We start from the raw sequence: 21705 nt of genomic DNA, 5'->3' as shown, positions 1-21705 counted from the left end.
CATAAAAATTACTAGGATTACACTGTAGGCGAGGGCCCAAAAAAATTGGTGTACCAACAGTACTAATGTACCTCAGAAAAATTGCCCATGCCCAACCAAGAGGGCAGGTGAAACCCATTAATCGCTTTGGTTAATGTGGCTTAATTTGTAACTAGGCCTGGAGGCAGCCCAGTTAAAATGAAAATTGGTTCATGTGCAAGTTTCAACGCTTTAATGAGAATTGAAACGTATAAACATTGTTTACAAAAGTCATATGACTGAGCCTTGTGGGCCTAAGAAAAATTGCCCGTTCAGCGTGATAACGTGAGGTTTCAGGAGGAGGAGCAGGAGGAGGAGGATGAATATAATACACAGATTGATGAAGCTAAAAGGTCCCCGTTTTTTATGGTGATAGAGAATGATGCTTCCCTCCGCGGGTGCAGCCTACGTATTGTTTAGGTACCGCTGCTGTCCGCTGGTGGAGAAGAGAAGTCTGGGGAAATCCAGGCTTTGTTCATCTTGATGAGTGTAAGCCTGTTGGCACTGTCAGTTGACAGGTGGGTACGCTTATCCGTGATGATTCCCCCAGCCGCACTAAACACCCTCTCTGACAAGACGCTAGCCGCAGGACAAGCAAGCACCTCCAGGGCATACAGCGCGAGTTCAGGCCACGTGTCCAGCTTCGACACCCAGTAGTTGTAGGGAGCAGAGGCGTCATGGAGGACGGTTGTGCGATCGGCTACGTACTCCCTCACCATCCTTTTACAGTGCTCACACCGACTCAGCCTTGACTGGGGAGCAGTGACACAGTCTTGCTGGGGAGCAATAAAGCTGGCAAAGGCCTTGGAGAGTGTTCCCCTGCCTGCACTGTACATGCTGCCTGATCTCCGCGCCTCCCCTGCTACCTGGTCCTCGGAACTGCGCCTTCTGACACTAGCGCTGTCGGATGGGAATTTTACCATCAGTTTGTCCGCCAGGGTCCTGTGGTATAGCATCACTCTCGAACCCCTTTCCTCTTTGGGTATGAGAGTGGAAAGGTTCTCCTTATACCGTGGGTTGAGCAGTGTGTACACCCAGTAATCCATAGTGGCCAGAATGCATGTAACGCGAGGGTCACGAGAAAGGCATCCTAACATGAAGTCCGCCTTGTGTGCCAGCGTACCTGTATGCAACACATGGCTGTCCTCACTAGGAAGATCACTTTCAGGATCCTCCTCCTCCTCCTCCTCCTCAGGCCATACACGCTGAAAGGATGACAGGCAAGCAGCATGGGTACCCTCAGCAGTGGGCCAAGCTGTCTCTTCCCCCTCCTCCTCATGCTCCTCCCCCTCCTGCTCCTCCTCCTCCTCAACGCGCTGAGATATAGACATGAAGGTGCTCTGACTATCCAGCGACATACTGTCTTCCCCCGCCTCCGTTTCCGAGCACAAAGCGTCTGCCCTTATGCTTTGCAGGGAACTTCTCAAGAGGCATAGCAGAGGAATGGTAACGCTAATGATTGCAGCATCGCCGCTCACCATCTGGGTAGACTCCTCAAAGTTTCCAAGGACCTGGCAGATGTCTGCCAACCAGGCCCACTCTTCTGTAAAGAATTGAGGAGGCTGACTCCCACTACGCCGCCCATGTTGGAGTTGGTATTCCACTATAGCTCTACGCTGCTCATAGAGCCTGGCCAACATGTGGAGCGTAGAGTTCCACCGTGTGGGCACGTCGCACAGCAGTCGGTGCACTGGCAGATTAAACCGATGTTGCAGGGTGCGTAGGGTGGCAGCGTCCGTGTTGGACTTGCGGAAATGTGCGCAGAGCCGGCGCACCTTCCTGAGCAGGTCGGACAAGTGTGGGTAGCTTTTCAGAAACCGCTGAACCACCAAATTAAAGACATGGGCCAGGCATGGCACGTGCGTGAGGCTGCCGAGCTGCAGAGCCGCCACCAGGTTACGGCCGTTGTCACACACGACCATGCCCAGTTGGAGGCTCAGCGGCGAAAGCCAGCGGTCGGTCTGCTCTGTCAGACCCTGCAGCAGTTCGTGGGCCGTGTGCCTCTTCTCTCCTAAGCTGAGTAGTTTCAGCACGGCCTGCTAACGCTTGCCCATCGCTGTGCTGCCACCCCGCGCGACACCGACTGGTGGCAACGTGCTGCTGCTGACACATCTTGATTGCGAGACAGAGGTTGCGTAGGAGGAGGAGGAGGGTGGTTTAGTGGAGGAAGCATACACCGCCGCAGATACCACCACCGAGCTGGGGCCCGCAATTCTGGGGGTGGGTAGGACATGAGCGGTCCCAGGCTCTGACTCGGTCCCAGCCTCCACTAAATTCACCCAATGTGCCGTCAGGGAGATATAGTGGCCCTGCCCGCCTGTGCTTGTCCACGTGTCTGTTGTTAAGTGGACCTTGGCAGTAACCGCATTGTTGAGGGCGCGTACAATGTCGCGGGAGACGTGGTCGTGCAGGGTTGGGATGGCACATCGGGAAAAGTAGTGGCGACTGGGAACCGAGTAGCGCTGGGCCGCCGCCGCCATCATGTTTTTGAAAGCCTCCATTTCCACAAGCCTATACGGCAGCATCTCCAGGCTGATCAATTTGGCTATGTGCATGTTTAACGCTTGAGCGTGCGGGTGCGTGGCGGCGTACTTGCACTTGCGCTCAAACAGTTGCGCTAGCGATGGCTGGACGCTGCGCTGAAAGACATTGCTGGATGGGGCCGAGGACAGCGGAGGTGAGGGTGTGGGTGCAGGCCGGGAGACGGTTGTGCCTGTGTCCTGAGAGGGGGGTTGGATCTCAGTGGCAGGTTGGGGCACAGGGGGAGAGTCAGTGGTGCAAACCGAATGCGGTGAACGGTCTTCGTCCCACCTTGTGGGGTGCTTGGCCATCATATGCCTGCGCATGCTGGTGGTGGTGAGGCTGGTGGTGGTGGCTCCCCGGCTGACCTTGGCGCGACAAACCTTGCACACCACAGTTCGTCGGTCGTCTGCACTCTCAGTGAAAAACTGCCACACCTTTGAGCACCTCGGCCTCTGCAGGGTGGCATGGCGCGAGGGGGCGCTTTGGGAAACAGTTGGTGGATTATTCGGTCTGGCCCCGCCTCTACCCCTGGCCACCGCACTGCCTCTTCCAACCTGCCCTGCTGCTGCACTTGCCTCCCCCTCTGAAGACCTGTCCTCAGTAGGCTTAGCAAACCAGGTGGGGTCAGTTACCTCATCGTCCAGATGCTCTTCCTCCGAATCCTCTGTGCGCTCCTCCCTCGGACTTACTGCCCTTACTACTACCTCACTGATAGACAACTGTGTCTCATCGTCATCGTCCTCCTCACCCACTGAAAGGTCTTGAGACAGTTGCCGGAAGTCCCCAGCCTCCTCCCCCGGCCCCCGGGAACTTTCCAAATGCTGGGCATCGGTCACGATAAACTCCTCTGGTGGGAGAGGAACCATTGCTGTCCAATCTGGGCAGGGGCCCGAGAACAGTTCCTGGGAGTCTGCCTGCTCCTCAGAATGTGTCATTTTCATGGAGTGAGGAGGCTGGGAGGAAGGAGGAACAGCAGCCATAGGATTCAGAGTTGCAGCTGTGGACGGCGTAGAAGACTGGGTGGTCGATAGATTGCTGGATGCACTTTCTGCCATCCACGACAGGACCTGCTCACACTGCTCATTTTCTAATAAAGGTCTACCGCGTGGACCCATTAATTGTGAGATGAATCTGGGGACCCCTGAAACTTGCCTCTCTCCTAATCCCGCAGCAGTCGGCTGCGATACACCTGGACCAGGAGCTCGGCCTGTGCCCACACCCTGACTTGGGCCTCCGCGTCCTCGCCCCCGTCCACGTCCTCTAGGTCTACCTCTACCCCTCAGCATGGTGTATTACAAGATTAGCAGAAGCAGAACGCTGTAATTAAATGTGCCGCTTATTGGCCTGTGGTTGGAGGCTGACTTCGCATACGTAACGCACTGCAGAGGCAGGCAACAATTATGTGCAAGGCTGGGTATTAATTCAACAACTACTACCCCCAGCAGAGACGCAGTAAACTGAAGGCAGTGACAGGCAGGCCTAATATTGTATTTTTTTGAACTTTTTGGGAAAAAGCCCACTGCCTATGTCGCCAGTATACCTCTTTCCCTGCCTCACCAGTACTGCCCCTATACTGAGTAAAATGACTGCAGACTGAGGACGCTATGGTCTGCACGCCCGATATACAAAAAAAAAATTGTGCAACACTGCTAAAAGCAGCCTCAACAGTACGCACACGGTCAGATGTGGCCCTAAGAAGGACCCTTGGGGTTCTTGAAGACTAAAATAACACCTAACACTCTCCCTATAGCAGCAGCAGCAGCATCAGCAGCACTGTCCCTGATCTATGTCAGCATGCATCTGTGGCGAGCCGCGGGAGGGGCCGATTTATATACTCCGGTGACACCTGATCTCCCCAGCCACTCACTGCAGGGGGGTGGTATAGGGCTGGAACATCACAGGAGGAAGTTGTAATGCCTTCCATGTCTTTCTATTGGCCAGAAAAGCGCGCAAATGTCTCAGAGATGAAAGTGAAAGTAACTCGAACATCGTGTGGTGCTCGCCTCGAGTAACGAGCATCTCGAACACCCTAATACTCGAACGAGTATCAAGCTCGGACGAGTATGCTCGCTCATCCCTAGTTCTGACCCTTGCCTGACTATTCTAACTTCCATGACAGTGACTCTGATTAGTAGACTACCTTATTGCTTGCTGCCTGCCCTGACCTTCTGCCTGGACCTTGTTATTACTACTCTGCCACCAGTCCTGACCTTGCTACATTTCCGGATAATCACCTGTTCACACCATCAGATATTGCGCCTCGGCCCAATGAAGTATCAGCAGCCCCCCAACCAGGACTGTTTGTGCAAGTTACAGCTGCAGAACTCCGAAGTAAAGACCATATCCCACTTGGAGAGGTCAAGGGTGAAAACCAGTGTTCACCAGATGCTGCCTCCTCATTTAGCCTAAAGTCAAACTGGTTTGTGGCGAGGTGGATCCACATCCATCTGTTTGCCAATTACATGGTAATCTTTCAGATAAATGGCGGCCCGTGTAATACAAGGATGGCTCAAGTCTAACAGAAAAATGGGCCATTTAAAGGGACAACAGCTTTATGATAAAGTGTACATGAATGACTGCCTTCTGCATCCTTCCTCATTCTCTTTTTTGGTATGCTGTTTGATTTATTTGTGTTATATACAGAGGACAAGGCAATTTTGAAAAGTCATAAGTGCAGTTTGATCCAACTACCTTGTTTTCCACGAAAGTAGGTCCTACCCCGATAGTAAGACCTACCCCAGTTTTCAGGGGAGGCTTGCTAACCTGCCCCCTCCCCCCAAAAAATACAATACTCATCTGGTCTCCGGTGGCGCTGCGGCAAACTGCAGTGTGCTCCCCATCTGCCATCTCAGCTTCTTCTGGTGACAGGGCTTTGAATACCCCGCCTCCATGTCATTCACTAAATGGCTGTGATTGGCTCATCGAGCGCCGGCTGTGATTGGCTGCTGACGCTAAATTAGCCAATCATGGCGCCCACTTTGCTGGAGGCTGGGTATTCAAAGCCCCGTCACCAGGAAGAAGCTCAGACGTCAGACGGGGAGGACACAGACTGCCGCAGCACCGGTGAAGAACATTGGGACGCCATGGACCAGGAGAGTATAAGCCCCCCTTCCCCCCAAAAAAAATAAGACGCTGTGCCTCTTTTGGGGCAAAAATTAATATAAGACAGTGTCTTATGTCCTATTTTCATGGAAACGCAGTATATTGGTAATAATAGTAATATTACTTTAGGGTATTAATAGGGATATCCTTCTGTACTATCTTTAATAAATCTGTTCTATATTCTTCTATGTAACCTTTCTCCCGCATTGGATTTTAGGTAGTGTGGATTACAGCTACGATGCCTTATGTTGTCCTGACAGCCTTGTTACTTCGTGGCATCACTCTTCCAGGAGCTATGGATGGAATTAAAGCCTATTTAAGTGTGGATTTTCTTCAGCTCTGTGAGTCTTCGGTAAGTGGACATAGAGTCAGCACAGGGATGGGCTTTATTTAATTTTTAGCTTTATTGCAATTTCTTTCTACTGCTTTTACAAGTCAGTCATAAACCATTATAACCGTGATCTAAAATAATGTGCAGAACACTATTACAGGTTACTTTTACACTCCCATTTTTTTATTCGTAGATTATAAACTTGAATTTACACACTGAGTTACATATACAAAAAGAGGTTTTTAAGTGTATTGTAGATATGCTACAAGCTGGCCAAACACATTTAATGATTATTTGTGGACCCTGATGATTGTGGCAGAATCTTTGCACAATCTAATTTGTATGGGAAAACCTCACATACCCGCTGTCAGCAGAAACAACATGCAGATTGTCTCCCTGGAGACAAGGACTGTGAGAAGTGTATGGCAGCAGTATATTAATCACATTAGTTAGCAAAAATTCACTAGTTGGTATGTTTTCAGGTGGCCAAATTAAGAGTTAATGCTAGAGCACGAGGAAGCTTTCAAATCACACACAGCATTGAATGTGATAGGAAGTTGTCTGATTTATTAGTCAAGCTGAAGAGATATTTTATACAAAGACATTTATAATGAGGCTGGAACACGCCTCACTTGTAATAATTATAATTTATTATAATTCATGTATTACCATTGGTTATTAAAGACTCAATAGGTGCCCCACGTTGGGGTGACATCTAGTTAGAGGCAGGACTTCTCTCAGGCCTATTGAAGCTGTTTCTCATGAGACATCACCTTGAAAAATAGCCATGCATTCCTGATATAGAAACAATAATATGTCCTAAAGGAAAGACAGAGAAATACAAAGGAAGAACAGCTTACAAGACAAACTGGAAAAGTGGAAAGTCTTATAGCTTCTCTCACACTGTTGAAATTAACATGCAAGCTTGGGCCATTTGATGAGGGAATAGGGGGAAATGATCTTTGGCCAAGCAAATGATCTTTGGCCAAGCAAACATTCAGTTGACAGCTCTCAGAGGGCTCTTTCACATGAGTGTATATCGGCCACCATTTTCATGGCCGGCCGATATACGCTACGATCTGATGCATTGGATTGCAATGCATCAGATCACATGGCTGTATTCCTGCGTTAAAGCACCCGCCTGGCCAATATAGCGCCGGGTGCTTTTACGTTGGGCCCAAAAGGTAGTCCTGGAGCTATCTTTCCAGCCGGAAGGGCCGCTGCATTGACTCCTATGGGAGCCAATGACAGTGGTCGGAGAAGGGAGGGAGTTTAGCAGTGTGATTGCTAAACTTCTTCCCCATTTTTTCCTCCCATTCGGCTGTTTGCAATAGGAAGGGGTGGGGCGGGGCGAAGCTAAGCGCTGCCCCATCTCGCCTCTTCCCATCGCTGGCTGCGGACAAGGGGCAGGAGCTTAGCTCACGCCCCCTCCCATTGCAAACAGCCGGAAGGGAGAAGGTGAGCTAGCGAGGGAAGGGGCAACGGCATGGCGGCTTGGTGGCCTCAGCGTATATGCACCGAGGCTCATTCTGTCTGAACGGGCGCACAAACGTTAGATTTGTGTGCCCGTTCACACGTTTTTACGCATCAGATCATAGCATATATCGTTCGGCCGTGAAAACGGCGACTGATATACGCTTGTGTGAAAGAACCCTAAAGTGTATAGTCTGCTAGAGCTACTTCTTTCCAATGATTCGGGGGCTTTCTGTACTACAGAATGTTACTCAATAAGCACTAATGCAGATCATAAATCTAAACGATTGCCTGGTATAATGAATGACAAGTCTACTTAAACTGCAGATTTGTTTTGTAAAGATCTCCTCAGTGTGTATTATAAAGTAACAATACAATGATTACATTAAATGCTTCTTCAAAGATATTTGACATAAATTAATTTATTAGAAAAAAGAAACAAAACAAAACATTGTAACCGATTCTTTTCATTTGTAACTAATTTAAACCAATATTTTATTTTCCATAAGAAAGAGCGCCAGAGGGGCATAATTTCCCTCTCTGTGAGCTCACGATTTGACAACTCAAAGCAATAATCTGAGAAATTGGAATTGGACTCAGTAATTGGTGAAATTACCTTGCATTCAACAGTATCTTTCATCTTTATGCTGAATGAGCTTCCTGCAATTATCTCTAATAACAGCTCTCCTTCTCTCCCTCCTCCTTTTGCCATTCTTTGTCTGGTTGGTTCTGGGGATTGTTTAAGGTTTGGATTGATGCTGCCACTCAGATCTGCTTCTCACTCGGTGTTGGGTTTGGTGTGTTAATCGCCTTTTCCAGTTACAACAAGTTTACAAACAACTGTTATAGGTAAGTAGGAGACACATTTGTAGGATTTGCATCAAGTACATTTGTTGTTGCTGCTTTGACAAACTCAATTATCCTTATGCGGTAAGTGATGAAAGTTGAATGCAAAAACCTCAAATGAAAATTCTATATTCTCTCAGATGTTTCAAACTACATGAAATCTAAATGTTATTTACAAATAAAATACTGAAAAAATGATTTGCTATTTACCAAAGGTATGTTAAATCCTATGAGTTGTCTGTGGAAATATCCTAGAATTTCTAGACCTGACATACTACATACTACACTAGCCATTAATAACTAGCGCAGCAGATTTAGAGAGCAACACATACAGTATATTAGATTACAGTGTATACCTATTAATACTCAATTTATGCTGACTCAAAATACCTATGACCATCTGTCTGTCCGTGAGTGAGTTACATGCTCTGCCACTGATCACATGATGGTGATGTCATCACAGGTCCTTCATCCTGAGTGAGTTACATGCTCCACCCCTGATCACAGGATGTCATCACTGGTCCTGTAAGCACACGGCTGCTGTCCGGCTAGGTGTTCATTAGTATTCCATAGCAACTGAGGCCGCAGGAGGTTTGTAGGAGATGTAGTCAACCCGTAATCTGCACAGGGAAGAAGGACCTGTGATGACGTCACCATCATGTGATCAGGGGTGGAGCATATAACTCACTCACTAAGGGTTAAAGACCTGTGATGTCACCATCATGTGATCAGGGGCAGAGAATGTAATACACTCACTGGGGATGAGGGACCTGTGATCACATCACCGTCATGTGATCAGGGTGGAGCATAACGGTGACGTCATTACAGGTCCTTCATCCCGAGTACTGTGCTGCTTGTGATTCCTTTACAAGAGTGTATTATGGCTTCCATATAGAAGCTGTATGTTTATAGCCAAAGACCGGATTACACAGTCTTTTTTAGAAAAGCCTATCCTGAACTCAGAGGACTGGATTTAATCCCGTTCTTGGCCAGAAATTTGATATTTCACCAATGGTGTCCCGAAAAGATATTAATTGAAGTGGTTGCTTGGTTACTGTACAACCTCCCTTCAATTGGAGCCCCTGTATTAAAATAATGAAGTGAAATATATGGCCACGAGGATCCAACACTGCAGTCCCGCTGTGCTCCTGGTGATGGTTGTGACAAATGATGTCACAGGAAATCAGGGGATCACTGCAGCCAATGAGAGGCTGTAGCATCACTGTTTGTTCTACTGGCATCGCTGCTCACATCCTGAGCGCAAAGGTGCCAGGAGTTCAGGAACATGACACAGCAGCCACTCATTGGCTGTAGTGGTCACCTGATTTTTTTGTGACATCACCTGTCAGAGAACTCACTGGGACCAGGGCTGCAGTGCTGGATCCAAGCGATCACGATGGAGTAAGTATAGTTCACTTTATTATTTTAATGCAGAGTGTCCCATTGAAGCAAGGCTGTCCAATAACCTAATATTTGCATTTGTATTCTGATTTTTTGAATATATATCAAAAACGGTATGTCCTAGAGAGCTGAAACCTTTGGAAGCACCTGATTTATCTATGTGTCAATTGTGGTGCTGATTGGTTGAGTTGCTCGGCCATTGATAAAGAACAGACAAGAGAAATTCATTTTTACATATATAAAGAATATTGCCAGGTATTACTTCTTTGTTAACCGATCAGAACATTCCATCGAGGAGCTATCAACTTTTTGACCAAGGAAAATCCGAAGAGGAATCAAATTAGCTTGCCCTGTTGCTGTAGGAATGATCATGAATTTACAAATGTAGACTTTTATCCCAGGGATTGGCTTCTTCCCCAACAGATTGCCTTGGCTACATCATTGTTTCAACAAGCTGCATCATTTGGCTTCTGGAACAATTATAAAGCTTTGAAGACTATTTTTAAAAATTATTGGACACTTTATGGCCCGCGGACATGAGCGCTGAAAATAAGAATAAACTTACCCGCAGTGGACCGTGCAGATCTTCTCTTCTTCGCGGCCGGATCTTCTTTCTTTGGCCGGTGGATGTGCTCGGCACATCGGCAGAGTGTCGCGCGCATGTGCCGGGCACATCCGCCGGGCCGAAGGAAGAAGGTCCAGCCACAAAGAAGGGTAGATCTGCACGGTCCACTGCGGGTAAGTTTATTCTTATTTTAGGTCTCTCGCTGATCCGGATGGCTTCCATAGGCTTCAATAGAAGCCTGTGGGAGCCGTCCCCGTGGGAGACCCGCACCTAAATGGAGCATGTCCATTTTTTTTCATGCTCCATATTCTTTTTTATTCACTTTTATTGACCATCCGTGGGTATTTATCTACCCGCGGGTGGTCAATGCATCCCTATGGGATGCGGATCCGCGTGCGGGTGAAGAGTTAAAATCCGCTGCGGATTTTAATTCTTCTTTTCCCCGTGGACATGAGGCCTTAGGGCTCCTTCACACTGGCGAGAAAATCATGGGATTTTCCTGCGATGTGAGAGTGAGTGAAAATGCACGATTATGAAACCAATGATTTTCAATGGTTTCATTCTCATTTGCGATGTTTGCACTCCTACGATACTGCGTGAAAAAAAATCTCAGCATTTCCTTAGTTTTTTTTTCGATATCTCCCATGGCCTTCAACGAGGCCTGCGGCAGCAGCATTGAAGAGCAGTGAGAGAACATCGCGATCCCATGCTGTGGCTGTGACAGCTGCAGCAGGGAATTTCTTCAGCCCTGCAGTGATATGAGGCTGTTGCATCCAGGGGTTTACACATGTTTTCAATTGGGGATGCTGGCCACATTGAAAACATTGGGAGAACATTGCGATCTCCTGCCATGGCTGTGACAGCCATGGCGAGGATGAAGGGAACCCCCGCACTGATGACAAGCTGTTGCATCCAGGGTTTCCCACATGTTCTCAATGGGCCGGTGGCAGCGCTGCCCCCATTGAAAACAATGGGAGAACATTGTGATCTCCTCCATGGCTGTGACAGCTCAGCGGGAATGAAGGCAACCCCCGCAGGGATGCAAGGCTGTTTCGATGGGAAAACGTCTCACATTCCAGGGATTTCATAAGGATTGCGAGGGCGAGATAGGGCCATGAATCACAGCCCGATATCGCCCTCGTCAGTGTGCAGGAGCCCTTACATAATTTTCAAGGGCGTACGTACCATAGACGCATACCATGTGGCTACTTTGGGGTCCATGGGCCAGTGATGTTTGGTTCGACCCGCTTTGGGTGGCTAGAACCAGTGCAGAATTATCCTCTCCAAAGAAACTGCATTACTTCAAAATAAGGGGGTTGGGAGTTGCTGTTAGACACATCTGGCAGGACTTTTATCTCAAAGACAGAAAGGATCAGGCATGTTGAATTTTAACATGGTGGTCAAATTCTCCCCCCTCCCCCTATCATCTGCCATTGAGGTACTGTTAATACATACAGTGTGCATTAAATTATTTGAATCCGACTCTATATAGATTGCTTTAGGCTGGTTTCTGCATTGGAACCTTCGGCTGGAGATTCCGTCGTAGATCCGACTGCAAGAATTGGAAGAAAAACCGGTCAGCTGAGTGGAAAGCGGTTGGACTCCATTATAGTCAATGGGGTCCACCAGTGTTCAGGTCCATTACAGACGGAACTGTTCGGCCGAGGGGATTCCCCTTTCCTGCTCCTTGAATGGAGCAAGAAAGCGGAATCCCCAGAGCAGGTGTGGAAGCCCCCTTAAAGCTTTAATATCAGTCTTTGGGTCGAAATACTTTAAATAAAATTGGTGGCATTTGTGTCGTATTAGTGTAAACGTTTCGGATCTTTCTTGACTCAATCTTATGCTACAACCAAGACCAAGAATTATGATGGAAGCTCCTTCTATGTGTTTCCGTGTCTTAGTTGTGGTTTGATCAGTACACGGCTTTTTTCTCTTACAGAGATGCAATCATCACCACTTCCGTCAATTCTTTGACAAGCTTTTTCTCTGGTTTTGTCATCTTCTCCTTTCTTGGATATATGGCGCAGAAACATAATGTGCCAATAAGTGATGTTGCAAAAGATGGTAAGGACATGAATGCTTCTTAAAATGTGTGTAAGGGCTCAATCACATGGATGTAAAAATCACGCAGGGGCTAGCCTCCAAATAAAAATCGCAGCTGTCTTGCAAGAAAATCAGGTGAAGGGACAATATCAAGTCCAAAGCCTAATTAGCAGTGAAATTGTCCATTCACACGATTGGGAACTTTGTGTCTCTGAAAAAAAGCAATGCTGTTCCAGGAGTAGAGAGAGAGATGAAGGAAAGCCCTGTGGAGCTTTTCTTCATTGTTGGGGACTCCCTTCATCTCAGCAAGGATGGAGGGATTCCCCTGCAGGGTAGCTGGAGGGATATTCCCTTAGCAGGGAGAGAGGGATTCCTCTACTGGGGAGGGATATCTCCACTACATATATGACCGGAGTCCCCAGGGATGAACGAGGTTCCCCGGGGATTCCCTTCATCTTGCTCTTTCTTCTCCTCGCAGAGAAGAAGGAAACTAATAGGACTAATAGAAGTGGGACGTTTATAAAAACATGCTTTTGGGTTTAGTGGCATGGCAGCACTCCCTCGCCCCACCCTTTTTGTCCAGCTCCCATAGGAGTCAATGGAGACTCCTGCACATCGCACACCATAGATGGGTCAGGTCCCATCTTTTCAGGGATATTGAGTTGCGTGTAGAGATGAGCAAACGTACTCGTTTAGGGCAATTACTCGATCGAGCATTGCTTTTTTCGAGTAACTGCCTAATCGGGCGAAAAGATTCAGGGGGCGCAGGGGGTGAGCGGGGGGTTGCAGGGGAAAGTGGGGGGGGGGAGACAGAGAGTGCTCTCCCCTGTTCCCAACTGCTACCCCCCCCCCCCCCCCCCGCATTTCATGTGCAAATACGCAGAAAAATAAAGCATGGTCTGTTTTTTTTGTGCAACCATAATACACTTGCAAAATATGGAAAGGTGAACAAACCAACTGAAATCAATGGGGACTATCCTCTGCATATTGTGCACAGGCAAATATGCCCGTGTGAAGCCGGCCCTAGGGTGGTTTCACATCTGCGTTAGAACCTCCGGTTGGAAGTTCCGTCGCATGTCCAGCACAAAATACTGGAAGAAAAAGTGCTGCATGCGTTGTTTAGTTCCATCCTACGAAGGAGCCACAAGTATTCCCTTTTCTGCTCCACAAACAGAGCAGGAAAGTGGAACCCCGAGGTCAGATGTGAAACCAACCTTAAAGAGCTGCCCTCTACTCCATCCAAGAGAGGAGGATCATGAATAGCGATGGTGATCCAGACTGTCCTAACAGTATATATGAAAATGGGTTTCCTAAAGTTGACAACTCCCTATAAGTAGAAATTCCATCTAAATTCATCCTCTGGCATATCATATAGACATTGGTGGTCGCCAAGTCTTCATACCTATCATATTACATGTTTTAACCCTTTCCAATTTAATTTGTATCCTGGTTTTCCTAGGGGGGCTTACTCTTTTTCTGCCGTCATATAACGGCGCTATCTGCTGGCTAAAGCCAGTACTGCATGAGGTGACACGTTGGATAGGCTCAGATAGCAGAGAGGCTGGCAATATACAGTAAGAGAACCCCGATGGATGTCTTCCAACATCGGAGCTGTACAGCCTTAAATCATAATGTCTTCAGAGGTCAGACAGTGGATTGGAAAGGGTTAATGAACTTGTTCTAGAGGGCCATTTGTTGCATCTATATAGTTAGCCAGTAGGTGGATTCCCCTTTTTGGACTAGGGCTTCTGGTGTTAAATCCCAGGGCTGATGCAATCGCAGAGAGTTTTCCTCATAGGGAATAATTTAGAATTCCATTGAAACCAGGATTTTACTATAATTTTTTGTTCCTGCCAGATGTCATTATCTATTAACCTAATTACAGCACATCATCTCATCACTGTAACTGATTTTGGTGTCTCTTTTAGGGCCAGGATTGATATTTATCATTTACCCTGAAGCTATAGCTACTCTTCCCCTTTCCTCTGTGTGGGCAGTTATATTCTTTATAATGCTTCTTACACTTGGAATCGACAGTGCAGTAAGTAGATACTCCAATTGTTATCAATGTATAATATATGCTGTATGTTTGGGTCGCTTCCATGCAGTGCAGCCCCCTGTCTGATGCTTATCAGGCACGATCTTGATAGGGAAATTTTTAGTTTCACTTTCACATTAATCCCATGATGCATCAGCACTGCATTAGCTTAAGGCTATACCAATATGTTTGCTGCTACTGATAAAATAAAAGTTTCTCCCAAACTCCTGCACAGATCCACACAGCAGACATATCACCGTGATCAGTGGAACGGGCACTACCTTGTACTGCCCTCAGAAAGGGGTGCAAAAAGATGGTGACAGGGTCTCTTTAATACTTTGATGCAGTTTGGAACCTAAAAATGTCTTCACTCAGATGATATATCTGATAAATGAAAAATCATGCAAGTGTATAAATATGTATTAAAAATGCACATAATGAACCAGAAGTGAACCTCTTTGTCATAAATTTTGGAGCTATGTGATGTCACAGTCCAAGAAATAATCACCAACACTGTTATGTGGCCATCGGCCCCCTCAGACTCCAGAAGGACTCCAACCCTCAGAGTTATGTCTTCTATACAGGCTGAGCTGTAGGCATGGGCTCTGACTTTGCCTCCAATTCCTGGTCATTGTTACAAGGCTTGTATAAAGAGTCTAACATTGACTTTAGGGATTGCTGCCTTCCAAAAGGTGGCGCTGTGGAGGTATTGTTCCATCTCCCTTATTTATACTTATGTATTTGTACCCCTCCCATAGACTTCTACAGGAGTCTTTGATGCATAAAACGCAGAAAGCTAGAGTAGGTCCTAAAACACGTTCAAATGAACCAATCTATTGAAATGAATGGGTTTTGCTCCCACAGATTTTGCATGTGTTGTGTGAAGAAGCCCTTAGTTTGTAAGCAGAGGCATATACCTCTCCCTATAACAATGCTACCATTAGTGCGATATATTCATCCCAAGCTGTGCTTATTAAAATGGTCCTCTAAGAGGTCATCGGGGTAGAAGTATTCTGCATGTAAATGTCCTCTGCAGGATTTCTGGATGTTGATCATTTCACAAAGCTCAGTTTTCTTTTCTCCATTCCAGATGGGAGGAATGGAGTCAGTAATCACAGGACTCATTGACGAATTCAAGTTCCTACGTAGACATCGAGAGCTCTTTACACTCGTCATTGTCCTCTGTACATTCTTCATATCGCTCTCCTGCGTAACCAATGTACGTAATTGTCTTGTCAGCAGATTATTAACTTGTTAAAGTCTCTCAGAAATGTACAAAATACCATCATCCTTCATTTACACATCATGGCACAGTGGTGTAGACCCTTCAAGCATGATTCCTCTAGAATGTACTAGTTCATAGGACCTTAATACTTCAGCTTTCCCGCTGTGGAAAACATTGCAGGAATCATTCTGCAAATGTCTTAGTATGTGTACCTGCTAGGACAGCGTACCTGAGTTTTCAGATAGCTTTTCAGAATAAGCTGCTGTGTGTACATGAGGAGTAATACTGTTTCTGGCTATTATATGTCTTATGTCTTGCATATTTCCCCATTTTTCCCTGTAGAGCTTGTATATCCGATTCTCCATCCGCTCAGAACTGGTGAGAGGAGCTGCTGCTGTGCTTTGTTCTGTACACTGTACACAGAGGATTGCAGACATCTTGCTTTCTAAATGCTTATTGCACACACAGACATAATGTTATCATGTAGGGGTGTACAAAATGATTTAGCAGTGTACATGTGTATAAACAGCAGAAGATCTCTCCGTTAACTCTACTTGCAGCTCTCTGTGTGTGTCTTTCTCTCCCCCTCCTCTCTGCTCTCTGCATACTGTTTTGCCATCCTAGCATCTTCTTGTTAATCAAGAGCTAGGAGACAGTAGACAGCAAGGCAAGAGAAAGGAAGATAGCACTTTAGAAAGATTTCCAGCACCAAAACATAATTTTAGGCAAATAAAGTGCATAGCAGTTTTGCTAATTATCACACTGGCTATCATATATGCACAAGCTGTTTAAAAAATGAGTGCCTATTTAATTTTGTTGGAGTCTCTTGGTAGGAACACTCGGATATTAATGTGTAAAAAGGTGGTGGTGGAATCTTGGCTACAAAATAAGTATCAGGAAACAGCCATTGAATGCAAGAAAACATGGTTCTGTAGTGTTAGGCTATGACTATACAGTGGCTCTGGCCATGACAGGGGGTTGTGCCACCAAAGACCACTGTGTAACTAGAGGAAGTCACAATGTGTGTCACAGGTTGCCACGACTAGGTTATGGATGCAAAAAATCCACTGTGGTTGAATTTATTGTGACTGACCTTGTGGTTGTGGCAACTTGCAACTCCATTGAGTTCAATGGCAGTGCAATGTTGCAATGCTACACAGCGATCTTGGGTCGCAAGAACCCAGTAACAGCCAAACTTGCCGTGTAAGCACTAGCCTTAGGGTTTATCTATCAAGGCAAATCTAGTATTATTTCCTCTGGACCTTTTCAATCAAATTGCATGATATTTGGTGCTTCAGGGCTTGTCCAGGATTAAAAACTAGAAACAGCACCACTGTAGTCAATGGGACGTGTCTGGTATTCCAAAATTCGCTTTTGGATGGGCTAGAATACCAGATGCATTAAATATCGACTTCCACTTTGTCATTTTGGTCGTTCACTTTACAATTATTTATTAGTTACCGAACCAACATCACTTTTTTTATTTTCTAAAGTTGTCATAAATGAAAACAAAAATGTCCGCACATCACTGAGCCGTAATGAAGGAAACCTCAACCTGGCTGTGTTGGCTCTATGAAGATACATATATCCTCTATACTTCTGTAAGGTAACAGCCACGTTCTCTTTTTTTATTTTTTAGGGTGGAATATATGTTTTCACTCTGCTGGATCATTTTGCAGCGGGCACCTCCATTTTATTCGGAGTACTCATTGAAGCTATTGGAATCGCATGGTTTTATGGTAAGAACTGATCATATGTGGTTTTCATTGGACTTTTGTACATGTATATATTTTTATCGGACTCTTTTCAGATCACCTTGCATGTGCTCCTTCATCCCATAGACTTGTATGGGAGAGCGCACATAGCAATCTGAAAAGAGTCAGATCTCCATGCGGTGTGCAATCTTCAGAGGGGGATACCGTGGGAACCAAGGATCGGTTGAGTATAAAGAATACATCACCCGGCTCTCTGTAAGCTTCCCTAACAGGACCAAAATTTAGTTTATGGTGCTGTTGGGAGGTTCCAGAGGCGGGGCTAAAGGATCATGGGGCTGGATGCAAAAGTTCAGTATGGCGGCCCCTCCACAACTTTCCTCATTGTTGGGTCTCCTAAGGAGCCCACTGATGCATCACTAGCAGGTGAGGTATTGCTAGAATTTTAAAAGATTAGGCAGAGGCTAAATGTAGGGGAACCCCAATGTAAAATCTTTAACAAGGCCCCCCCAACTATCCATATGCCACTAGTGTTTCCTTACATCATAGAGGGGCCTTTGGCCTAAGGCTCCAGGGCCTGGTAGCAACTGCTACCACTGCACCCCCTATAGCTATGCCCCTGACAGGCACCTTTTTAAAGGAGTATTCCTTTCAATCGTACTGATTTATGGCATATCCACAGGACATCCATACCTCTAGGATCTTTACCCTCTGATGAATATTTGTCTCTCTTCATAACATTGATTGTGGAAAACTGATTATGTGAATCAGCAAACGGACATCACATGACCACCATTCACCTGATAGATATGAGTCAGAGAGGTTAGACCCACACTTATCAGATATTTATAGCATATATTATGTATACACTAGGAAAGGCCCATTCTTGTAAAGGCCCATTTACACACAATGATTATCGCTCAAAATTCGCTCTAAAGTCGTCTTTTGAGCGATAATTGTTGAGTCTAACTGCACTGACATCGTGCAGTTGTCGTTAAACAGTCGCTCATCAGGAGTTCATGGCGGAATACAGCTGATACTATTGTTTCAACTGTATCCCATTCAGTGAACACAGGCGGGGTATGAAGAACACAGCGCTCCAGCTGTGTTCTTTATACTCTGCACGGAGTGCACAGCTGTATATCAGCTGAGCGCTCCATGAACAGCCGAGGTATGAAGAACACAGTGGTCCAGTTGTGTTATGCATACACCGCTTGGAGCGCTCAGCTGTATAACAGCTGAGCGCACCAAGCAGAGAACAGCTGGATGCAGAAGACATGCGGCCCCTTCCTTCTAGAGCCGAGGACTCCTTCCTTTACGGAGTAACACTTCCCAAAGGGTTTTGGTCATATTGTCTTAGGCCAGCTCTATGAGTCTTATGGCTTTCAGATGAGTGATCAGTTGGCTTTGATTTGACTCCCAGTTTAAACATAAACTCCATAAACTGAAGCCTATATGTTAATGTATCAGTATTAGGAATGAGCGAGTATACTCGCTAAGGCACTACTCGCTTGAGTAATGTGCTTTAGCCGAGTATCTCCCTGCTCGTCCCTGAAGATTCGGGGGCCGCTGCAGCTGACAGGTGGGTCATTCCGTGTCAGTTCAACCAACGCTCCCGGTCGACCATCTCAGATTTCAATGAAACTTTGCACAAAGATAGACCCTGACCCTAAACTAAGATAGCCAGAATATTAGGCTTCAAAGTGCTTTGGTTCACGAGCTACAGGTCTTTATCTAGGGGGTTGTCTTGTGATTACAGCGCGCAACCTGAAAAAAGTGGCGATTTCAATCCATTGCCAAGCCAGTTCCAATGACTCTAGAGCAATGAAACTTCACACACTAGGAGAACTTTTGGTGCTGAATCCAGCTAAGCTACTCAGACTGCCACTCTTATCATCATTCTGCCACCATTGCATGTCAAAGTAGCTGAAAAATTCTATCGCGCAAAATAAAACTCATATTTTAAGCAGTAATAACTCCTAATCAATGCAATCCAACTCAGCTATGAATTTATCAATGTGTACTCCATAGAAAGGTTTCTCATTATTCACATTATGGACCCAAAAGGATGCATAGCTCTTAAGATACAATGAGTCAAAAATAGCAAAAAACACTTTTTTGCTAATTTTTCCCTTTTTCAAAGGCGAAAATCGGAATGTACTCCATTTTTATTTTTTTTCATTTTTGTTCTATTTGGAAGAGAATTTTTTGCTCTACAAGATTCGATGTTTTTCATTTTGTTCCCAGACCTTCTAGATGGTAAAATATCGATGTCTGTGAAGGTCCTATACACTCGCGGAGGTCAAATAATAAAATAAGTGTAAGTTTTGCATGGATGTATAATTAGTTTAGAAATCATGAGAAGGTAAATTATTTTTGGAATGAGACAACTTTTTGTGCTCAAGATACTTATGTGATCAAAAATTGCATGGCGAGTTCAGGTGAGCCACAAGCTTTGGCCTAAGATGGTCAGAATATCATTGAGTGTTGCATAATGATTGCGGTATATTACAGTGATCACTGGGCTTATTTAGCACTCTATCCATATTGGAGACTAAGATTATCTAAGGCTAGCATTTGTGTAATAAATAACTAGTTATGTGATCAAAAATTGCATGGCGAGTTCAGGTGAGCCGCAAGCTTTGGCTTAAGATGGTCAGAATATCATTGAGTGTTGCATAAGTGTAAGCCCAGTGATCACTGTAATATACCACAATCATTATGCAACACTCAATGATATTCTGACCATCTTAGGCCAAAGCTTGTGGCTCACCTGAACTCGCCATGCAATTTTTGATCACATAAGTTTCTTGAGCACAAAAAGTTGTCTCATTCCAAAAATAATTTACCTTCTCATGATTTCTAAACTAATTATACATCCATGCAAAACTTACACTTATTTTATTATTTGACCTCCGCGAGTGCATAGGACCTTCACAGGCATTGATATTTTCCCATCTAGAAGGTCTGGGAACAAAATGAAAAACATCGAATCTTGTAGAGCAAAACATTCTCTTCCAAATAGAACAAAAATGAAAAAAAATAAAAATGGAGTACATTCTGATTTTCGCCTTTGAAAAAGGGAAAAATTGGCAAAAAAGTGTTTTTTGCCATTTTTGACTCATTGTATCTTAAGAGCTATGCATCCTTTTGGGTCCATAATGTGAATAATGAGAAACATTTCTCTGGAGTACACATTGATAAATTCATAGCTGAGTTGGATTGCATTGATTAGGAGTTATTACTGCTTAAAATATGAGTTTTATTTTGCGCGATAGAATTTTGCAGCTAATTTGACATGCGATGGTGGCAGAATGATGATAAGAGTGGCAGTCTGAGTAGCTTAGCTGGATTTAGCACCAAAAGTTCTCCTAGTGTGTGAAGTTTCATTGCTCTAGAGTCATTAGAACTGGCTTGGCAATGGATTGAAATCGCCACTTTTTTCAGGTTGCGCGCTGTAATCGCATGACAACCCCCTAGATTAAGACCTGTAGCTCGTGAACCAAAGCACTTTGAAGCCTAATATTCTGGCTATCTTAGTTTAGGGTCAGGGTCTATCTTTGTGCAAAGTTTCATTGAAATCTGAGATGGTCGACCGGGAGCGTTGGTTGAACTGACACGGAATGACCCAGGTGAGTTGCGGCGGGGAGCGGGCGGGAGAGAGGGAGAGAGAGATCTCCCCTCCGTTTCTCCCCGCTCTCCCCCGCAGCTCCCCGCCGCGCACCAGCCCCCGAATCTTTAGGGACGAGTGGGGAGATACTCGGCTAAGGCACATTACTCGAGCGAGTAGTGCCTTAGTGAGTATACTCGCTCATCCCTAATCAGTATGGAAGGGAGATACGAGGGACAGTTGTTATACCTGCATGTTATGTTTTATGGTTGTTCTACTCTCTTCTTTTTTACTTTTATTGCAACAGTTCTGTAAAGTTTTCTTATACTTCATCCATGTTTGCACTTTCATCAGGAGTCAGTCGGTTCAGTGATGACATAAAGGAAATGATTGGAAAGAGGCCAGGATTGTACTGGAGACTTTGTTGGAAGTTCGTCAGCCCTTGTTTTCTCTTGGTAATTATTACTTACCTGAAGTCACAGATTTCTATCTCTTCTCAGCTTCAATTCAAACCATATCTCACACTAGATTCTTAATTTGCCTCATTTGATCTAATCTGACTGCAATCATCATATTATAGGGAATAGTACTGTATTGTTGAAGGGGTTATTCACTTGAAGGGGTTCTCTGGGACTCTAACATAATAACCTGTCTTTAGGATATGTCATCAACAAGGCAGAGAATAGAAGCCATTGTTTTCAATTCTCACCATCCTTTTCGCTCTCACAAAAAAAACTGATGTGCGATATTTTTAGGGGTCTATGGGGGTGTGCAAATGCGCATATACGTATACGCGGCTATGCCAAAAACACTGCGCA

At 45.5% G+C, this 21705-nt stretch overlaps 1 protein-coding gene across 1 annotated transcript in view; it reads left to right on the top strand.

Annotated features, from left to right (window-relative positions):
• SLC6A3 (solute carrier family 6 member 3) overlaps positions 1-21705 on the top strand; it is an 86378-nt gene that overhangs the window by 47693 nt on the left and 16980 nt on the right. Inside the window, exons 5-11 of the mRNA XM_066578830.1 lie at positions 5861-5995; positions 8193-8296; positions 12199-12323; positions 14231-14343; positions 15431-15559; positions 17205-17304; positions 21242-21342. Of these exons, the coding sequence (XP_066434927.1) occupies positions 5861-5995; positions 8193-8296; positions 12199-12323; positions 14231-14343; positions 15431-15559; positions 17205-17304; positions 21242-21342 (807 nt within the window). The remainder of the gene's footprint in view (positions 1-5860; positions 5996-8192; positions 8297-12198; positions 12324-14230; positions 14344-15430; positions 15560-17204; positions 17305-21241; positions 21343-21705) is intronic.

Source organism: Eleutherodactylus coqui, chromosome 9, assembly GCF_035609145.1.
Source record: "Eleutherodactylus coqui strain aEleCoq1 chromosome 9, aEleCoq1.hap1, whole genome shotgun sequence".
Lineage (NCBI taxonomy): Eukaryota > Metazoa > Chordata > Amphibia > Anura > Eleutherodactylidae > Eleutherodactylus > Eleutherodactylus coqui.
Note: the sequence above shows the minus strand (reverse complement) of the source record. Positions and strands in the feature narration are given on the sequence as shown.